Below are 21,302 nucleotides of genomic sequence, written 5' to 3'. Positions count from 1 at the left end.
ATTGCTGCAGCTTTTTGTTTTTTCCCCTCTGGTTTTGACTTTGGCCATCCAGCTCTGTCATCAGCACCGTTTGAAGTTCCTCCTGGGTCTTCTCCTCGGACCTCTATATCGAATTCAAACAGACCTCATCTTTTACCCCTCTGAGCCACTCTGAGCGCCTTTTCCGTGTTTTCTGTGTCTATGTGAGGGATTAGTTTCTGGTGATATCCCTCAAGGGTAGCAGAGCCTTGACCATGCTTTTCAACCACTTTTTGCTCTCAATTAATTTCCTTTTAATCCGAATGCATACTAGAAGGTAATTAAGTTTCATTGTTTGCTTTTCAATCCATTTCTGAGTTTCTCTGTGTAGCAGTTGAAATGTACCCTCAAACTGAAAACAGCCTTCTTCCTTCCTTTTTAGTGTTCCACATATTTTCAGCATTCCAGTGACTCCAGACAGTACAAGGTAGCTGAAAAATACAAAACAGAGTATAAATTTGCAGTTGTTTATGATATAATTTCTAAAAATATCTTCAGTATAATACATTATGGTTATTATTCAAATCAGGTGAGTTGCATCAAAATCACGTTTTCTTTCCTTAAAGAGGAAGGAATTTGCTAGTTTAGAGGCATGCTTATATTAGGTCTCATTAACTGTTCTTTATTGCTTGAACATTTTCAGGCTGTTTTTGTGATTTGTGTGTGTTCATTTGAGGAAGAGCAAATATTTGTGAGAGTGATGAGTATAGCAAATATATTGGAGCTGTAGCGTTATAGCAGGATCCTTCTAGCATGATTTGTGGGAGAAAATAATTACTGAGTGCTGCTGCAGAAACGCTGTTCACTGGTGAAAGAGGCATAAGCAAAATTATACAGCAGAGGAAAAGAGAGTAATTCCAGAGTTTTGGGGGTGAAATAAAATAGGATAAAGGTAGCGAAATATTTTATTATCCATTTGTTTTGAAGTTTTGCCACTAATCCAAGAGGTCGCTCTGTTAGCATTAGGATTTGCATAGCACCTCCTGACTGAAGATGATAAATATTTGTCCAGATTTTTTGCTGGAATTGGAAACAAAAAATCAAAACCTGCAGTCTTGTTCTTTTTACCTGAATGTAAGTCAGAGGCTGTTACTTTTCTGAAACAAGTAGGAATGGTTGAAGGGGAAAAAGGAAAACTCAGGGAGAATGAAATATTTTGCTATTCATATCGCTTTCTAGTATAACGCGGCATGTATCATCATGTTGTAAAGTAATAAAAGAAAGAAAAGCTTAGCTTCTAAACCTTGAAATGAAAAATTGCAATTTCACTTGAATGATCTTGACAGTTGTTTCAGGACTGGCAATCTTAGCGCAAGAAATGAACTAAGAATACTGACGTAAAACCACCAAAGAAGCCCTGAGTTTTGAAGGGAAAATGATAAGGCAATCACAGGCAGCTCTTCAGAACTTAAAGCCATTTTAAATAGAAAGAGCTCAAAGGATTAATCTCTTATACTGAAATCCTGAAGTACAGTGGTAATAATTCTGCTATGCACGGTCATTAGAATAAGATTTCACAAGTAGCCTGAGGAAATAAATATGTTATGCATCATTTTTCAAAAATCTCTCCAACTCTGAAAGTCAGCCATAGAGTTGAGCCATGAAAAAAAGCAGGACTGAAATGATAATGAATCCTGAAAACTTCTGTGTTTTCTCTTTTTTGGTTTTGTTTTGTGAAAGATTCATACGGAAAGGTAGGATCTGACTGATTTAGCCAAGGGTAAAAGGAGCAGGTTTCTACCAAGCAAATCTTTGTCTGTTTTTTAACGCAGACATAAATACATGTATAAAACTTGATTCACTGTCAAATATATATATATAAAGATTGTACAATAAAAGCTTTAAACTCATAGCTGATGTCATACTATACTTGTGTTCCCACATTAATAACAATAATAGAATCGTTAATTGTATTAATATCAAACTGATCCTATGCCATCTTTATGTGTGATAAATGGACTTTTGTAATTCATTTGTCTATGGTGCTCATCTGTTTGGACCAGTTTTCATATAACGCTAGCCAGCATTCTTATTAATGCCCTACAAATTAAAATCACTGGTGCTGCGTATTTGAATCTGGCAATAATTAAGAGCTGCAAGTGATGACAGTGGCAATCAGTGCTCGAGATGGTAGCAGTCATAACATGATTTAACATCTGGAAATTGATGCTAGAAGAAGTTAAGGGGGAAATGCCATCAAAACACTGAGAGTCACAGAATGGTCTGAGTTGGAAGGGTCATCCGATTCCAGCCCCACTGTTACAGGCAGAAAGATGAGACATTACATCATTCGGTAGAGGATGTGGGAGCTTCTCCACAAGTTAAGTTCTTTAAATCATGACAGGATGTCTTGCTGAAAGAGATGCTGTAGTGCAGCTACAATTCTTCGGGCTTGACTGAGGTTTTACTGTGTGAAAATCTATGTTCTCCCAGCAGAAAATCAGAGAAGATGATCAAAACAGTCTCTAGTCTTAAAACCTATGAATTGTTCTGAGAGCTATTCCCTTCTGAATTTCTTCTTATCACATCTCTCTTGTAGGCTGTGTTACTTAGACGCTCTACAATAGAGAAACAGTTACATTACATTGTTTTAGATATGGCATGTGTATATAAATGTACTTTGATATAGATGTTTAGTCCTATATAGAAATAAAATGTAGTTTTATTGGAGTATTTCCGAGAACAGTGATATTTTTTCTCTGTGGCAAGAGGAAACTTGATGGAACAAACTTACTTAAATTGCTCTGTCTAAAAATCATGTTTCATATATCTGTGTAGATGAAGAAATAGGGCCATACTTTCTAGCCCAGCTAAGATCTATTCTGGTGTTTTCAAATGTATTGTGTGTCAGAAAGAAACAGAAAACTCAGGGGAGGAGGATCCTTCTACAATGTGTTTCATGAAAGGTGATGTGAATCTGGGCCTTTCCCTTAGGAGAGGGTACCTCAAGCAATTTCTTCCTGTCTTAAATAATGAGCCAGTTGAAGTGTGAACATCTGTGTGCAGTGAAGGAATAAATCACCACAGCAGCAGTTATATGAGTTCTTTATGGTATTCCAATTTTCCATCTGCTACACACTGCGCAATGGTAGAAAATATCTGCTTTATTTCAATGCCAAGACTTGGCTACGTGCTCAAAACCAGTAAAATTTATTAGGAAACCATCATGGTAGAGAAATAGCAGTCATTTTTCATCTAGTGCTAAGAAATGATGGAGATAGGACACAACTGACTTCAGTAGACTGTGGTTTCTTCCACAGTTTTCCATAGCACCATTGCCTTTAGTGCTGTCTTTGTGCTTCAGTAGCCTGTCAGTACCTAACTTTACCAAGGCAAATCTGTACTGCTTTATAAGCCAGTGCTGTTCCTCAGCACCATGTCTGGTTGCAGCATGCTCAAGCACAGGTAGGAGGGTGGCTGGGGTGCCCTTGGCTCCACTGGAAACATGGTGTCATTGTCTCAACAAGATGCTATGATGCCAGCAAAAGATCGATACCTTGATGAGGAACTGCTGGCTCAAAACCATGGTGATATTTGATAGTTGGAACACTTTCCAAAGCAGTTCCCATGGTGTGAAATTCTGGCGACCTGATTTGTCTCTTTGCTGTGCAATTGAGTTGATTCATCTGTAACAATGTCTGCCAGCCTCAGATAACAAGAAAAATTGCACCATCTATCCATGTTAGTTTTCAATCTTTCAGGTATTTCAATAGTACATTTGCAAAAGAAGTGTTTCAAATCCGAACAATTAATTCAGTGGGGAAGAGAGGAAAGGGCTTTAGCTGATTCTTGCTGTTGATACCAGACAAGTCTTACATATCCCACTGTATGGCTGCACATACTTGGAAGCCCTGTGCTGCAGTGTGAGGGCTTGCAGCCTCCCAGGAGGGGTGTTTAAAGCTCACTGTGCTCCAGCTCTCCATTCAGCTGCAATGCCTGCATGTTCAAGTGCTCTTCCTGACTGGGATGGGCCAGGACAGCCATGTGCCTCCATGTGACAGTGTGGAGCTGAGCTGAAGGGATCTCCACTGCAGCAAGCTCAGATCCGTGCTGGGAAATGAGTCTGAGAGGAGATCAGAGTTGTTCAGAGTGCTAAAGCAGCATCGTTTTGGAAAATGTCAGTATACAGCAGTCAAGGATTATGCAACTTGAGTAAATTGATTTAAAGGGTTTGGTTAAACTGTTTGGACTGTTGGTGTCCTGTCGTGCCATCAGAGTTGGCATCAGCAGAACTTGGCCCACATCCTAGATCATCCAGTCTGAGAATTTAGGTACCCAAAGGCAGTTATTTCTGTAAAGTTGTTTCCTTTTGTAATTGAGGAAGAAAATAATGACTCCAATAAGCTTCAAATAAAATAAAATAAAAGAGGAGGGAAAAGAGGGGGTTCAGCATCCTTTCTTGCTCCACTGACGTGTCACTTTTGACATTGTTTGCCTGCTTATTCTCTGGTTGATAAAATCACAGTACTTAGTGCGGTTCTGAACTAATTTGAATTGTTATAGTAGAAGTTGCTTATTGATGTCATCATAGGAAGCATAACTCCCTTGGCAAGAGGGAAGCTCAACAATGTCAAACTTCTATCACATTTCTTCAGCTCAAGCGTATAAAAAATGTTCCCCGTTTCATCCTTGTGTTCTGAGGTGCTGAACAGCTTGAAGAGTTCACGCACATTCTAGCTTAACTTTTATACACTGATACTGTGTATTATAGCATTTGAATTGTAAAAGCTTCAGAATCATTGTGAAAAATCCTCTCCAGCTTTTTTTGTTTTTGTTTTTGTTTTTTTGTAAACCCAAGCAAAGCAGAACCCGCTTTTCACGTGGAAAGATCAGGTTCTCCACTTCTGTGGTGCAAGAGCAGCCTCAGAATTCACCTCACCTTAATAGAATTGCTCGGTGTTAGTTTGCTATATTGTTGCGATTTTTTCCTCTGGCAGAAGAAACAAGAAAGCAACTTTGTCAGAGCTGTTCTAAAAAGCCTTTTGTAGCATCCATCAGCTCCTGTGAACTTTAGGGGAATTGCTCATCCCTTTCATCCCAAGGAAGAAGGATCAATAGCAGAGAGATCTCTTATAGGTCTAGGAGTCCTGGGGACATGAACCAGCAATAGGCACTTTGGCGCTCTGAATATTTCCCTTTCCGCACAGCTTTCCTTTCTGACACTCATCTACACTGCACTGCTATAGATTTTTTCCCTGACAGGTGTGGCTCAGTGTACGCATATACAACGCCTGGAAGAAACTGAACATAAGTGGTGGGGCTTCACACTGCTCTAAAAAACACTGGTTTTATAAACAGTCTACATACAGATGCTATGGATTCTAAGGATTGTAAACTTCATCAAAGACTTTATTTATCTGGAACAGTCCAAGAACTTTCATAGCAACAATAATAGCCTTGTTGCTTTTGTGGGAGGACTGGGCTCCGTGACTTGGTCCTTTTCTATTACAGTTTGCCTACTTTGTTTATCCTCTGTCCTGTAATCAAATGAACTCATTGTAGCATCACCATTTATGTAAGTAGCTCTCACCCCTGTTTCCTGTGGCATCAATGCTTTTTCTCATTAAAACAGACCAAAACAATAATTCCATTTAGTACCCCTCATACAAAGTACCATCGAAGCCCACTGCTCTGGGTTCAGTTCTCTGTTGGTCAAGTATTGTACATTCAATGCATGATTTCTCCTGAGGGAAGGAAGCGCACAACTCAGGAGTATCTTCCTACCTTCAGAGGAGGACTCAGGGAATGCCTCCTTTGTCAACAGTGTTTCCATCCATTGCACCATAATAAATTATATTTGTATTAGTAATAATGCCTCTTCATGGAAAAAAAAAAAAAACTGAGGTCTCCTGAGGTTGCTTTTAATACCTCTTTATGAGATTGCAATAAGAGGTGTCCCTGGCGCCTGCCAGCAAAACAGCTGTTGAGTAGAAGGGTTCGTTCTGCTCAGTGTTGTAATGGTTTGGTAATCTCATTCTCCAGGATCAAGCCAATTATCGTTTGCAGCATGCCCAGGTGTCAGCCAGCTGAAGTTCAAAGCCTTCTGGCCTTCTGTTTGAACATGACTCATTTTCATGTCAGCATGATCACTGGGCATTTAATGTGAATCTGGCATTTTTGGGACCTATCTACTTTGGGAGTAGCCGTAGTGTTTTAGGAGGCAAATTCTATTTATTGCAGTCACTGCAACACTGACAGCTTTAAGATTACCATGGAAAAAAGATCCTTCCTGAAGTCTGAGAAGCCCATTCTGCTGTACCCAGCAGTGCTGCACTTGGCTGTAGGTAGGTAAAGGAAGGAAGTAGAGATTTCAGCTTGAGAAGGCTAAAAATTCTGCATGAGTCTTTATCTACTTCACAAGATTTTTGCCAATTCGCATCTTTCCTATACATACATGCTGGAAATTTAGCAAAAGAATGTTGACTCAGAAAAAGATTTTTCCTAACTCCAGAGCTATGATAGTTGTGCCCATACAAACCCATATAAAAGCTGCCTGAACAGCAGTACTCAGTCGTGCCAAATGCATTCAGCTGTTTACTTTCAAGATAAGCAGTGCTGTGGGGATCTTGGCATACAGCTCCCACTATTTGAAAGCTGAGGAAATTCCCACTGGGCCTGTAACCAAACAGTTTCTTGCAGCCATTTCATGGGCTTTTACTGCTGTGGTGTTCTGAAGCGCTGGTGGTTAGCAGCCTCTCACTGCTCAGGAATCCAGCTGAGCTGCTTCACAGAGCGTTGCTCAGCTTTCCTCCACTGCAAACGCAATCCAGCCACTCCCAGCTGTGTTCTGCCCACTTACGGCAATGATTAATTTCCTTCCCAGGACTTCAATATAAAAGTAATCTTCCCTGAGTGATGTGCTGCATTTTTGTTCCCTTTTGCTACATTTTTTAATATCAAGGCTGTGAATGCTTGTTTTTTCCACATTAGAATTTTCAGAAATATCATGTCTTAACTTCCCATTTCTAATCTCGTGGCCCTACAGAAACAGACTGGAGACAAATCTGAAGCTCAAAATGGTATTTTTATGTATTTTTATTTAATCTCTTTATATGGGAAAAACTACATATTGATTTATGCCTAATTGCTTAATACCAAGTAATAAAAAGCTGTTTGTGAAGCCCGAGTTAAACCTCCTTTCCATCACAATAATTCATTTTCCAACTGCTTTGTGTTTCTTTTATTTGTTATTTCTAGGCTGTACTGAGAGTACTGTAGGGCCCAGAACCTGATAATGGCAGGAAAGACTATAAAAGTTGGTGGTAGATTGCAAAGCTGGGAGGCCCGGAGTTTTCTGCATCTGTCTAAAATGAATGTGTGTGCCAAAGGCAGCATCCCCCTGTTTCTCATGGCAGCTACACTGCTGCAGTTCAGACTGGTGCCCCAGAAAGGTCAATTGCGCTGCAGCTTGAAGAATGAAGAAGTATAATTATTAAAAAACATTCACTTAGAATGTCCTGGGATTTAGATTATTGTAACAAAGTGGTGAAACCTTCTGTAATTAAAATGTTCCGACAAGCCACGGAACAATTCTTAAAGTTCCACCATTTTTCATCTGAGAGAAAAAGAAATCTGTGGAGAGTCCATTGATTTGACGAAGGCCTTTAGACACTCAGAAGTAAGCTGGATTTTGAGGCAGCATGGCAGGATGGCTGTCTGAGAGAACAGTCCTCAGCTGCAGGAAAGGCCAACTGAATTCCAAGGCAACCTTTTTGCTGCTCTGAATAGTAACAAATGAGATGATTGCATCTTACAGACCGCACGGTCTGTACTATTGTGTGCATTTGTGGTAGGTGGTACACCGAGGCAATCAATAGCAGTCATTTCTGAACTATTCCAGGCTAAAAATGCTTCATGTAGGATTCAATTATTCACCAGTAGTTTGCTGTAAACAAGATATTTGGTCTGTGGGCAGATTTTCTGCTTTTACTATCAGCTTTCAAATACTTGTGACTCCATGGCAATGAAAGATTAAGGAAATACACATTCAAATTCATTGATGGACATAAACCTGAAGTTTGATGTGTTTATGCACTTTCATTATCACATCTAATTAACAGTAGCCTCTTGACCAAATGAAAGCGATGCAGCTTTACCGTTCATGCCATGCTCATGTGAGAGTCAGAGATTTGCATAGAAAATACATTGAAGCATGGCTTTCCACTCTTGGAATGTCACCACAGGAGGATTTTGTGTACCTGCTCTCAATGAAATGCTATTCCACATACATGTGGGCACCTTTTACTTTTAGTCAGATTTATATAAGGTGCTGTAGAAGATTATTTGCAAATATTTATGGTAGAGGTGGATAAATAAGCAGCAGTGTGTTGTATTATAGGTGGATCTGGGGAAGAACAAATCACTACAGTAAGTAGCCAAAATAAGTTACACAGCCAAATACTAATGCTATGTGTGTCTATAGATTCAGTCTCAGATGGGCAAATGCAAGATCTCCTTAGGCATGATAATATCTTCACCATTGCAAAACTGTTAAATACCAGTATGTTTCAATTTGGTGGTAAGCACAGGGTTTCTACAATAGCTGTATCTCCTAAAGGCGGTTAGATGTATCTACATCTACAACATTAAGGCTGTTGTAATTCATCCATCATTTTGCTTGAAACCTGATTGGTTTTCTGAATACTTGAAATGCAGCAGGAACTTGAAACATAGTCATGAAACTATGAAAAATCAGGTAGTGGCCATCAACTCTTGACTTGCTCTAATCCCTTTAGTATCTTCTGCCAGATATCCCAGGAGATTTGAGGCCTGGAAGTTCATATGAAATTAAAAGACCAGTAGAATCACTGAATCATGGAATGGCCTGGGTTGAAAAGGACCTCAATGATCATCTAGTTTCAACCCCCCTGCTAAGTTCAGGGTCACCAACCACTAAACCAGGCTGCCCAGAGCCACATCCAGCCTGGCCTTGGATGCCTCCAGAGATGAGGCATCCACAGCCTCCTTGGGCAACCTGTTCCAGTGCGTCACCACCCTCTGTGTGAAAAACTTCCTCCTAATCTCTAACCTAAACCTTTTGTCTCAGTTTAAAACCATTCCCCCTTGTCCTGTCCATTCTCATAAATGGCTGTTCCCCTTCCTGTTTATACACTCCTTTCAAATATTGGAAGGCCACAATGATGACTTCTCCAAACTAAACAAGCCCAATTCCCTCAATCTTTCCTCACAGGAGAGGTGCTCCAGCCCTCTGATCACCTTAGTGGCCCACCTCTGGACCCACTCCAAGAGCTCCATGCCTTTCTTATGCTGGGGGCCCCAGGCCTGGACACAATACTGCAGATGGGGCCTCCCAAGAGCCGAGCAGAAAGGGACAATCACCTCCCTCCCCAGTAAAGGTAGGAGAGTTCACGATTTTTTTTTAGAAATAATGCTTTCTAAACAGTGGAAGCCATTTTGCCCTGGGCCAAATCTCCCAGGTACAGTGTAACCAGGTCCACATTGGCAATTAGGTTTGGAACAGTAACTCAGTTTTGAAGCAAATCCTTTGATTATCTCTGTTTGTTGTATCTTAGTTCAGTTCTGCAGACAGTTGTGGCACTCATGAAGCAAATGCTATTTGGAAGGAAATTAAATCAGGAATGCTATTCCAAAAGAGCTACAGTACTTCTTCAGGGACAAGAGATTTCTAACTTATTTGTAGATTCTGCCACCAAAATATCTTCCTGTCTGTGGCTGCCATTTTTCCTTGGGCATTAATTCACTTCTATAGTGGAGATGTATGGCTCAGGAAACTGGCTGACACCTCGTCCAGGCTGAGCCTCCTGAGGCTCACACACCAGAGAAGTGAGGAGCCTTAGCATTAGAGCCTTTCATCCACTGATCATACTTTTGGTAGGGAAGAAAATGTATATAAGTGATTAGTAGTTTCTGTATTTAAGACATTAATCCCAGGATTTAGATGACAAAAATCTGAGGTCTCTCTGCTAAACAGTGCAATCCAACATGGGGAGTGACATTCAGTGCCTGCAGATGTGAGACCATGCATGTAGATGTGCTTGCACATACATATGCTATGTAACCATCCTGTTCTCAGAGAGTGAAAGAAATTAATGTATTTATTCAGTTTTACTTTGCCATTACTCATGTTGCTTTTTATCTGATCGTTTTCAGAAATGTGTTGGCATTGATTCAGTTACGTAGGAGCCGTTTGTATTTTCTAACCCAACTTCAAGCTATGCTGCTGTCAGTGCTGCAATGCGTATTTCCCTTGGGAGCCACACACCGCATTGCTTGCGTTCTGAAGCAGTGCATGAGTTTGGTGTTTTTGTACTGAGAAAGAAAGGGAAAATGTATCTTGTTTTACCTCCCACTCCTACCCTCTTTGTAGTCAGGTGCTGTCCACTTCTGCTCGGCCTATGGTTAAGTTGTTGGGTTGTGCTGAGAAAGTCCACTCAACCATTCTTTATTCCTCTCTCACCATTCTGTGTTCTATCCCACGGTGTTTCCAAATGCTTCCTTCCAAGGGTGGATTGATTTGTGATGTTGAGATAATCAGCCATATGGTGCAGCAGGTAAGTCACACGTGTTTTCTCAGTAGCCAGTGGCTGCTGGCTGTGAAAGGTATGCATAGCATTACATTCATTTCTGTCCTAAGAATTCTAGTCACAGCCTCAAAATTTGCTAAAAACTGCGAGAGGAATGAAATGTTTTACAAGTCCATTTTAGGCTGAATATTCATTTCATCTCAATGCCTCTCCGGTTTCTATTACAGATCCTGTTTGGGCCCTGAACAGATTTATTTTACACTCGTCCTACTGTGACAGAGGAGGAAGTTTCTCACAGCTAAATCTATTATGAATGTGTTATTAGTTCAAGTCTCATTATTGCATTGCCTTCTCTAATCAAAGCAAAGAATCTGTTATTAACAATGTAATCTCTTCTCCTGATGGCTTGTTGTTATAGATACAACCATAAAAGCAATTGGCTTGAATGGTTCCTTCGCACTCAGGTTCTTTCCCATAACATAGATTACTCCTAATTACCATTTCTTAGCTACAGTGATTTAGAATTATGTTTTTGAGTCATGGCTTTCGCAAGACTACGTGCATCGGCAGTCTGCAGATAGCCTGGATATGATTAATTTTTCAAAGCTTTGCAGTGAAATATGATTCATAGTTCTGACAAAATGAGCTTGTTGAGTAAAACCCTGTGCAATCATTTGAAAATGTATCACTTTCATCAGAATCTACAACTTACCTCGATTATATTTAGAATGACAAGTAGACTTGGCAGCTCTAAAACTGTTTCCTGTAAGATGGCGGACCCCAAATTAAATTGGCAGCCATTTGTCAGGCAAGACAAACAGATTACAAATATTTACCAGGTTACTCTTCACCCTCTGAATTTTCTTTTCAACATACTCGGAATGACCCTTGGGATAACTGGCTTCTCTTTGAACAAGTATGAAGTCAGGTACAGCAAAGCTCTTGATTGTATTTGTTTGCTAGAATTAAATATTTAATTTCAGTGATGAAAAGATGCTCTGTTCTCTGTTGCCCACTTTGTTGTTGTTATTGTTTTGTGTGAGTTTTTGGTTTTTTGTGGTTTGTTGGGTTTTTTTTGCATAGCTGTGTCTGATTTTATATTCTGCTCTTCCCATCTTATTTTGATACCAGAATATCACAAAGAGAGAAATCCATTTCAAGGCAACATGCATGCTGAGATGTCAAAAGACACAGAGCACAAATAGCTCCGCTTTGTGTTTTTTTATGCAAAGTATTGGCAAGTATCTGTGTTCCGGCATCACCGATTCAGATGACTTCATACCAGCTGTCATCACACTCGCTTCAGCATTCAGTTGAAAAACAATCAAAGTGAAAATTACACTATTCAAATAAAGTGCTTCAATCTATCTTTGATCTGATCACTCAGAATCTCAGTTCTTGAAAGAGAATTTTACTTGTATTTCTAAGCATTTTCTTCAAGCTGATATTGTGTTTTTAAAATATCGTACTAGCCACCCAAAGTAACATCATTAATTAAATCCCACAAACCAATTCATGTCAGTATCCAGGAAATGCTACTCACTGGCATTTGATGACAAAAACAAGCAAACAAACAAGCAAAAAACAACATCTTCCTACTACCTTAAACCCCCAACTTTAAAATAATCTACAACCAGAATCTTTGTCTTTGCAAAGGTATCAATTATTTAAATAAAAGACTGTACGCCTGTAAATTTCCAATTAAATAATGCATAATAAAACTGATGAGACTGTATCCAAAGACTGATAAATCTGAGAACATTTGTATGTATGTATATGTATATGTATATATAAATATAGTCTTACCTTTTCTGAATTAATGTTGTTCTGATAAGGATGTACTTCAAAATGACAGTATCTACAAGGAAGGGTTTAATGTAGCATATTTTTTCCAGTTTAGCCAAATGTCTTTGCCCTTCTGAACATCCTTGTTCCTCATACAGTGACTGTCCTGTCTCCCAAATAGAGGCTACACCTTCGAAAACCTCTTGCGCTTCTAAAATGAACCTCTACATCCATTTTTAAATGCAATTATTTGTAGTATTCTAGAGGTGTTTAACAAACTATGAGCTTTGAAATAGCAGGTCAGAAGGAGAAAGTGTCTTCCATGGACACTGGTGTGAGTTTTTGTACAGTTTATGGGTACTAAGTTCCCAAGAACCAAACAGAATTGAAGCATTGAAGAAGATTCCAAAAAGTCAAGAAGGGCACAGGAAGGAGTAAGTGGTGATTAAGCATTTCACAAGCTTCCAGGTGAGCTCAATCCACCTGTGATCATAGGGAAGGTAATAAGAAATGACAAACCTGGGTCATTCCAGTGACTAACAGAAAAAAAAATATAAGTATAAACTAGGTTTATGTTTCATCTTAGTCTGTGTGTATCAGGTACAGTCTCAGTCCTGGCAGCTCAACAGTCAAAAGCTTTTTAACACATGTACTTTATTTATATATACATTCTAATTGCAATTTAAATTTTTCCAAGTTATTAACATTTTAACACTGGTTCAACTGATTCTTTGACGTGAGAAGTGATCTCAGTTTCTTGAATGACATTTGCTGCTAAAACAAATAATTTTCAGTAAAATAAAACAGGTAATTTCTGTTTTATTTTACTGAAAATCACAAAGACTGTAGGTGCTGCTTGAAGAGACGCTTCTGTGGTTGTTGAAGTACTGGGTGCTCTGTCTCTTTCGATGTGCTGTTTTAATTGTCCATCAGACAATTTGCAGAGACTGGAGCCCTCTATTGAAATTTGCAAAGTGTGACACTGGTTGCACACACATGCCCTGTAAATGTGCTAAGGAAAACCACCCAGGCAGAATTAGAAACCTTAAAAAACCATGATTTTTCTTATACTAAGGAGAAGTATATATAGAAGAGTTTACTGAACTTGATATGCAGTTTAATAATAATTTATTACTAACCAAACTATGGAAAACTGTCTGCCTGCCCAGAGTTTCTGTCTGTTAGAACTCTTCTGTAGAAAGGGTTTGTAGCTGCAGAAAAAACCTAATGGACGTGTTCCATGCAAGTCTGCATGAGCTTAAGAGCAGCTCTGAGGGATCAGAGACATTGGCAAAGCAGAGAGAAGCATTTACTGGAAGAACTGATAGAGTTGAGAAGTGAAGAAAAGAGAAAAGCATTTGGATATCACCAGCATTCTTCCAGTTCTGCCTCCTCAGTTATCCTTGCCTAGAAGCACTGCAGGTAAGGACCTGCTTTAATTTCATTGTCTCTTAAAAGCATGCAATTGGATGAGGGGTGTGTATGTCTCACAGCTCCTGAGGCAGTCCAGTAGAGGCTAATAATTAAAATAGGATGTCATCAAAGAAATACAGGCAGTCAAGTGCTTCTGTCTAAGTATCTATCTACTTCTATTCTCTATTCTATTCTATTCTATTCTATTCTATTCTATTCTATTCTATTCTATTCTATTCTATTCTACTCTATTCTATTAGACTAAGTGTCTATCTGTAAGTGGAAGCCACAGCTGTAACAGCTTGAAACAAACCCTAGTCAGTACTTTTCACAGTGATGGGTAGTTTATACAGAGCATGTAGAGACAGATTGGAGCTTTGGAAGAAAGGAAGAATCTGTAAATTTCCATGGCTCAGGAATAGAATGCGACATTTCCCTTCACAAGAAAAATTATCTTCAGGATCCATTCCTTCCAGTATATCAACAACTTTCAATTACCTTTTAGTTCAAGTGAATAAAAGGCTGCTATCATCCTTTCTGACAAGCCTTTAAAACAGCTTTTTCCAAATAATTTTCAGTAATAACTGTAATTTAAACTCATAAGCACAGAAGTGCTTTAAAATAACTAGGTATTTTTATAGACAAAGTGATGTCATTCTTTCTATCAGTGGCAAGAATATTCCACTCACTCTTTAGTATTTGTTTGCTGATAAGTTGAAAGAGAATTAGAACATTAGCCATTACTTTAGTATTAAAAATGAATTATTTTTCTATTCTCTATTAACTTTGCCTTTTAGTTTTTCAATAACCAAATGTGGCCTTTAATGTATTTGCAGTGTTCTGACAGGACTTGCATGCATTCTTGAGAACAGAATTCAATTCATTCTAAGTACTTCAATCTTCCCAAGATGCAATGAAATAAAATAATAATAATAATAACAAAAAGATAACTTCCAAGCAGCTACCTTGAAACTTTCCTGGGGAGTTCTTTCTATGGAAGACAAGAAATATTTCATAGGTTTCAATGGATGACAAAAATATGCAAAGCAACAGCCTTCCCTTGACTTTGGCTCCAACCTTAAATCCCTAAGCAACGAGATTACAGTGTTCAGTTCCACACTTCTTTTCCAACGGTCACTTGGGCATGACTGGAGCTGGCTGTCACTGGGATCAGGGGTCGGTATTAGGAACGTCTCCACTGATATGGAACTTCTCTTCCCTCGGTGAGACCAAGCACCACTGCAGGTTTCCTGGGGCATGAAGGTTCCTGGGTCCTGGAGCCATCTCACTGGGAGCACAGGGCACAGTGGCTGAAGAGTTCTGCAACATCTGCATGTGGCTTCTGGAGTTCGACATAAAAACCTGATTGCCTTTTACTTCCAGCAGAGAACTGTGTAGAGCAGCTACATGATGGAATACAATCCTTCTTTGACCTCTGGTGCATCTGCGTGGCTGTTACCCAACTTCCACTCCAGTAAATGATATTCTACTTTCTATTTTTTTCCCTTTAGACCTTCCCCTGTCTAAGATAAGCTTGCATACACAGTGCCTTCTATGTCTGCCAAGGTATACAAAGGGCATGCTTGATTTTCACTGTGGAAAAAAATTAGTTGCAAGGACCTAATGAGTCAGTAAACCTCCTAAAGACTTGGAAGAAAGCCAGACAATTATTTTGCAATTTGGCTTAAATTTGAAATGATTAAAATCAATGTTTTGTTAATGTAGGTTGTGCTGAAGAGCACCTGTCTGCTCCTGTCAATTAGAAAGATGTACCTGCTTGGAAGTCTTCCTTAATTGATTAGCTGTATTGTCACGTAATGATCCTCTTCAGCGCAACATAAAGTTGCTCAGAGTAAGTACTTTTTATAGAGATGAATGACCTATTATAAAATCAGACACTGGGGAGAGAAAGGCAGCTTTAAATGTTGTTTGCTCTCTGTATAAAATAAATGGGTCGTAGAGATGGTATAAACCCTGTAAGTTGTGTTGCTTTCCTGCATTTTTTCCATTTGACATTGAGAACAGTGCTTGTTATGCAATGTATCACAGTTCCTGAATTAACTGCAACTGCAGCCCTTCCCATGGCCTCTATGAACCTGTGAACAGAGTGAGGTGCTTTTGAAACCATACTATTTCTTGGGGTGGAACCCTGTCATCAGCCATCTTCAGACCAAGATTTTAGGCTATAAATCCTGCAGTTTGGCAGCATCGCTGCCTCTGCAGCTCCAGCCCCTCAGTGGTAATTGTAGGGTAATATAATAAGGAGTAAAACAATAATTGACACTTGTATGACTTAGCTTACCAAGTCAGTCACCCTTTAGTTCTTTCTGAATTGTTGTTAGGAAAGAAAATCATAAACTGCTAAAACGGACTGGGGAAAAAAAAGGGAAAGGAAAACAGAAAAAGGAGAAGGGAAAAGGAAACCATCATTGTGCTGACTCCAAGTTAACAGTTACTTTCTAAGGGAAGAAGCAAACACTGATGTTCATGGGACTGTCAGAGGGTGCCAGAGCACAGCAAACAGCACTGGTAAGAGTTCAAGCACCACAAGTCCTGTGGTGCTGCAAAGGAACTTGAAACATTGTTAGGCTAAAATGGTGTGCAAACAAGAAGTGAAGGTTTCTTATGTAAGCAGGAAATGTGAATGTGGAATGCTGTAGTGTTCTGTTTGTGTTCTGTATTTAACACGTGCAGGTTTTAGCTCTACCTAAGACAAAAAGAGCTGTCAGGTTAATAAGAATGAAACAAAATTATCATAGGGAAGAGATGTAATAACAATGAACTTTTTACCTCTTCAGCTAGCATGGATCACGGCTTAAGAATATTGATTCAGGTGACTGCAGACTATAAAAGATGAGATCTAATCTGCTCATTGTTAAAATGATAATAAGTACCCCAACACAACATTTTTAATACTGCAGCTGTCAGCACCTAGAGCGTGTCTGAGAAGGTCAGCACTGAAAGAGGTTCTGTTGCATTTTAGCTGCGTTAGACTGTGGTTTCCACGTCTATTTTTGTGCCAAAAATGACAATATTGTTATACACAGCAGGGGTGAAACATGCTAAATAGGGAACTATTCAGAACAGAAAGATCCTTCTCGAAGCAGGGATATTACAGTCCTAGTGGAGGAGAGGTAGTAACAGTAGATATAGATGGTTACAGATAATGTAGACACTAACAGATGATGTAGCTGGCACAATGTAAAGGACCAGCCGGATGCTAATGCCTGCAAAGCAGTGAATTTGGCTGAGTAATGCTCACAACAGACTTTAAGGACAAACGAGCTTTACTTTAAGCCTCAGTATGAAGAACTTTACAGGTGTTTGGGTGCCTGTGGGGAGGATGGATTTCAAAGTGTAAAGAGTAATACAGTTGAGTAATACAGGATAGTTTCCTTGGAAGTGTGGCAGCGTGAGATTCCGAGGCATATGACAAAATAAAGATGACAACATCATGCTTTTCAAGGCCAGAGGAAAGTGTGTTGCAAGCGTCAACAAACAAGATGACAACAATACATGAAACATACTTGTTCAAGTCCATCCCAAACACATAGTTCAGGTGAAAATGACAAGGTCATTTGTTTCCAGAACACGCTCTGAGTAAGTCGAATGGTTCAGAGCAGAGCTCGAGTGCTCTTATGCAAACTCAAGCATTTAGACCTGTGCTGGCTCTGAACAAAGCAAGCCAGAGGGCTCTGTGCCATTCTCTGTAAAGCAGGGATTTTTGCCCAGGCTCAGGGCTGGAAACAAATAAGTAGAAAATATTCAGAATCATGTCTCTAGTAAGGTCAGAGGCAAAGGAATTGCCTCGTTCTGGCCTGTATTTTAAGTAGGCTTCTGGTACTTACATAGATGAGTGGATTTAAACTGAAAGAGGGGAGGTTTCAGTTAGATGTTAAAAGGTAATTCTTTATTCAGAGGGCGGTGAGGTCCTGGCACAGCTGCCCAGAGAATCTGTGGGTGCCCCATCCATGGAGGCACTCAGGGCCAGGTGGGATCTAATGGGCAGTCTGATCTAACGGTTGGCAATCCTGCTCAGGACAGGGGGATTGGAACTAGATGGTGTTTCAGGAACCTTCCAACCAGAGCCATTCCATGATTCTGTGATTCACAGTGACACCATGGAGGACGTGAAGGGCAGCAAAGACTTGAGAGTTCAATCACATAAATTATTGCCATAAACAAGGCAATTACTTCTGATCGGGAAGGCATGTCCTCTGGGAAGTGGGAAAGGGCACTCGATGTGTCAGGCCAGGAGGGAAGGAGGCTGAGGGCTTCCCTGCCCTGAGCTTCCTGCTGAGGGGCACTGGGGGGAGAGGTGCGGTCCCTGACACCCAGCAGCAGATACCAAGGATGGCTCAGAGCTGCATCAGGGGAGGTTTGGGTTGGACATCAAGAAGAACCTCTTTTCTGACAGGGTGGCTGGACACTGGGATAGCCTTCCTAGAGAGCTGGTTGGTGCCCCGTGCCTGCAGTGTTCCAGGGGCATCTGGGTGATGCTTTTCATGACAGGTTTTATTTGAAGGTCAGCCCTGAGCTGGTCAGGCAGTTGGACTGGCTGATCTCTGTAGGTATATTCCAATTGAACTATTCTATTTGACTCAACGCCAAAGGAAAACCCAACACGTGCTTAGAGAGGCAGGGTTACACGGAGAGGTCTGTGGGATTACTCAGGCAGACTCATTACCCTTTCATTGCCTCACTGCCTCTGTGAGAGGTGTTTGATCCTCGCACATAAACCACAACAGCTCTAAGAGCTCAGCAGCGTCCGAACCCATCTTGCTGTGACGAGGCCGCGCTGCTTTGCGCGGACCGAACAGAGCGGGACCGAACCGGAACCGGGCGGCGCCGAGCAGAGCCGGGCCGACCCCGCGGCCCACAGGCCCCGCCCCGCACGGCAGAGGCCGACCCGGCGGCGCTGGCGTAGGCGCTGACGCCGCGTCCCGCCTCGGGGCCAGGCCGGGTAGCGGCGGGCGAGGGGCGCCGTTAGCTGCGGGGTCGGCTCGCGGCGGTGTCCCGCTGTAGGCCATGCGGTAGCGGAACGCGACGGGCCCGGGCTCTCGGCGGCCATGGAGCAGCTCCCGGGCGGCCGGCGGCTGCGGCTCGCGTCCTCGCTGGGGCTGGGGCAGCGCTGCTGGGAGGTGACCTTAGACGAGGAGAGGGGGCTGCTGGCCTGGCGCGACCCGCGCCCGCCGCGACGCGGCGCCGGTGAGTGGAGCTGTGGGAGCGGAGCGCTCCTGGGCCGCGCAGGGGAGGGGGGCGGCGCGGAGCGGAGCACCTGCCGGCCGGGAGGCCTGTGTCGGGGCCGGCCTGTGTTCGGCGGGGCGGGCAGGGCAGCGGGACTGCTGTGACCCTGAGCGCAGCCGGGTCCCGCGGCTTCCTGCCGGCGCGGGGCGCTTTGTTGAGCCCAATGTTTCCCGCACGTGTCGGGGGACTTTCCCCTCTCGGGGGCCAGCCGGTGTAACCCGCGGCGTCTGGGGTTCAGAGTCCAGCCGCTGAAGGCAGATGGCTGTTTAAGGAAACGCGGCCTTTTGGAGCCTGGCAGGCAGCGGAGCCTTAGGGCCGGGCCGCCCAGGGGCAGAGCAGCTGCGGGGCTGTCTGCGGTGCTGAGCCGGGCCGGGCCGCCGCCTGCCCTGGTACGGAGCCGAGAGCTGTCCGAGGAGCCCTGCACCTGATGTGAGCACCGCAGAAAGTGCTGTTAAGCATCTGGGAATGTGGGTCTGATAACAAAGGGAGGAACCCGACCTGCAGCTGGATGAAAAAAAACTCCTGCTTGTTTAATTTCACCCCATTGTTTCTTGTTAATACGTGGCAGCCTGCAGCTTTTGATGTTGCATTTACGTTAATCACAGTAGGACGTGACGCACTGAGAGAGATTTAAAAGTGACTTTATTTCATCAACGTGACTTAGATATGGCTAAAAAAAACACTTCCATGCTGAGGCAGTTCTGTTTTTCCCCAAGTAGTTATACTTGAAGCTGTTTGCTTTCTAAAGGCCTCTGTGGAACAGAAGGTTTAACTTGTGCGCATTCCAGTCCTGGAGGTATTAAATATAGACTGCTATAATGTGCTAACAAAGTTGTTTGTAGTTTCCCATTTCTGGGGTTCCAGTAGGGCTGACTTTAAAAACTGCAAATGGGAGAATTTGCAGCCAAAATTAGGTGACAGAATTATAGGATGACTTCTGAAAATAGCTGTGTACCAGTGACGTCAAGTTTTTAGGTGGCATTTTTGATCACATTCTTTGACCTCTTGGTTTTTATATAATTGTAACTCCCATTATTCTTATGTCCTTATTTGCACTGTATGGGAACATCAGAAGATGTTTCGTGTCCTCCTTTTCACAGCAGCTCCCATTGCGTGGATAAGTGCTGTCATCTTCACTTTAGAGGTGGAGGAATTGAGACCGAGAGGAGCTAAATGAGCAATAGAAGGGTTGACTAGAAGTCTGTTGTAGAAAGGTGGGGTGTAGGTATCTCCAGTCCCAGTACTGAAAGAGTTCTTCCCTTACCACGTACTTTCCTTAAACATTTTCCTGTTGTTTTCTTTTTTTTAATCAGAATTTCATAATTGTGGTTTTTGAAGAAAGAAGAGGTCGAAGAGGACAACTGTATGACCTGGTGTTGCAGTTTACATGACTGCAACTTGGCCATGTTTTGAGTATGTTTCTTGAACACCATAGTGATACCATCACACCAATACTTTGTTATCGTCCTCTTGCTATTGGGCATGTGCAGTTTGACACACTCTTATTTTTTATCAGCAGTATTGCTGGAAGTGGAATTTGATACTCTAGGTGTGCAACTAAATGAACTTAAAACTGTGTAGACAAATAAGTCTTCTAAATCTGCCCAGTTATATTCATATTTTATTTGCAGCCTGACATAATTCTTCTTAGTGCAGCCCAAGCAAGCCATAATATTGGATGCCCACGCTTTAGACCATGAAAGAATGCCATGGAGCTTTAAAGCTCTATTATTAGACCTCTGAAGTTTCCCAGTGCTTATAAACAAGCTTTCTTGGTGGGCCAAACCAATTATGAGCCTGTCCTGAAGTCATTTCCAGGGTGGATGTCAGAATCCTGGAGGTGGTAGAGGCAGAGTGGGACATAATAAACAAGGCCCTTTTTGAGGTGGTTTCTGAAGCAGTTCTCATTTGGAGATTATTTAGGAGGCCAGCCTGATTACTGAGTGTGGCTGCTGTCCTGTGCTTACAGGATTTTGAGATATTTAGAATCAGAGGAGAAAAGAGAGAGCGGGAGAAGAAACAGAAATGCTTAAGTGTTCTGGAAGCACAGCTGTGATGTGTATAGAAAAAATACAATAAATGATGTAAATTCTCTGCTTAAATCCCTGATTAATTCATGTGTTTTTCTGAGCTTGTGCTTCAGTACTGTGGCAGTTTTATATTACTGCCATCTTTCTGTTTTTCAGCTTTTTTAAGACCTGGGATGGCTCATTGTGTTCTCCGCAATTATATTGGAAACATGAGCAGTGTACATGACGGTATATAAATAAGTTTTGTAATATGGAAGGTGGTTAGTTAGAAGCATATAATTTCAGAGGTGTAGCTTGACCAAGA

General features: G+C 41.6%; 1 protein-coding gene across 1 annotated transcript in view; it reads left to right on the top strand.

Moving 5' to 3' along the window:
* Positions 1–18,603: 18,603 nt before the first annotated feature.
* CERK (ceramide kinase) overlaps positions 18,604–21,302 on the top strand; it is a 41,845-nt gene continuing 39,146 nt past the window's right edge. The window contains exon 1 of the mRNA XM_015851927.1: positions 18,604–18,929. Within this exon, the coding sequence (XP_015707413.1) occupies positions 18,791–18,929 (139 nt within the window). The 5' untranslated portion in view covers positions 18,604–18,790. The remainder of the gene's footprint in view (positions 18,930–21,302) is intronic.

Source organism: Coturnix japonica, chromosome 1 (assembly GCF_001577835.2).
Source record: "Coturnix japonica isolate 7356 chromosome 1, Coturnix japonica 2.1, whole genome shotgun sequence".
Lineage (NCBI taxonomy): Eukaryota > Metazoa > Chordata > Aves > Galliformes > Phasianidae > Coturnix > Coturnix japonica.
The sequence above is the reverse complement of the archived record's forward strand: the minus strand, read 5'-3'. Positions and strand labels throughout refer to the sequence as shown.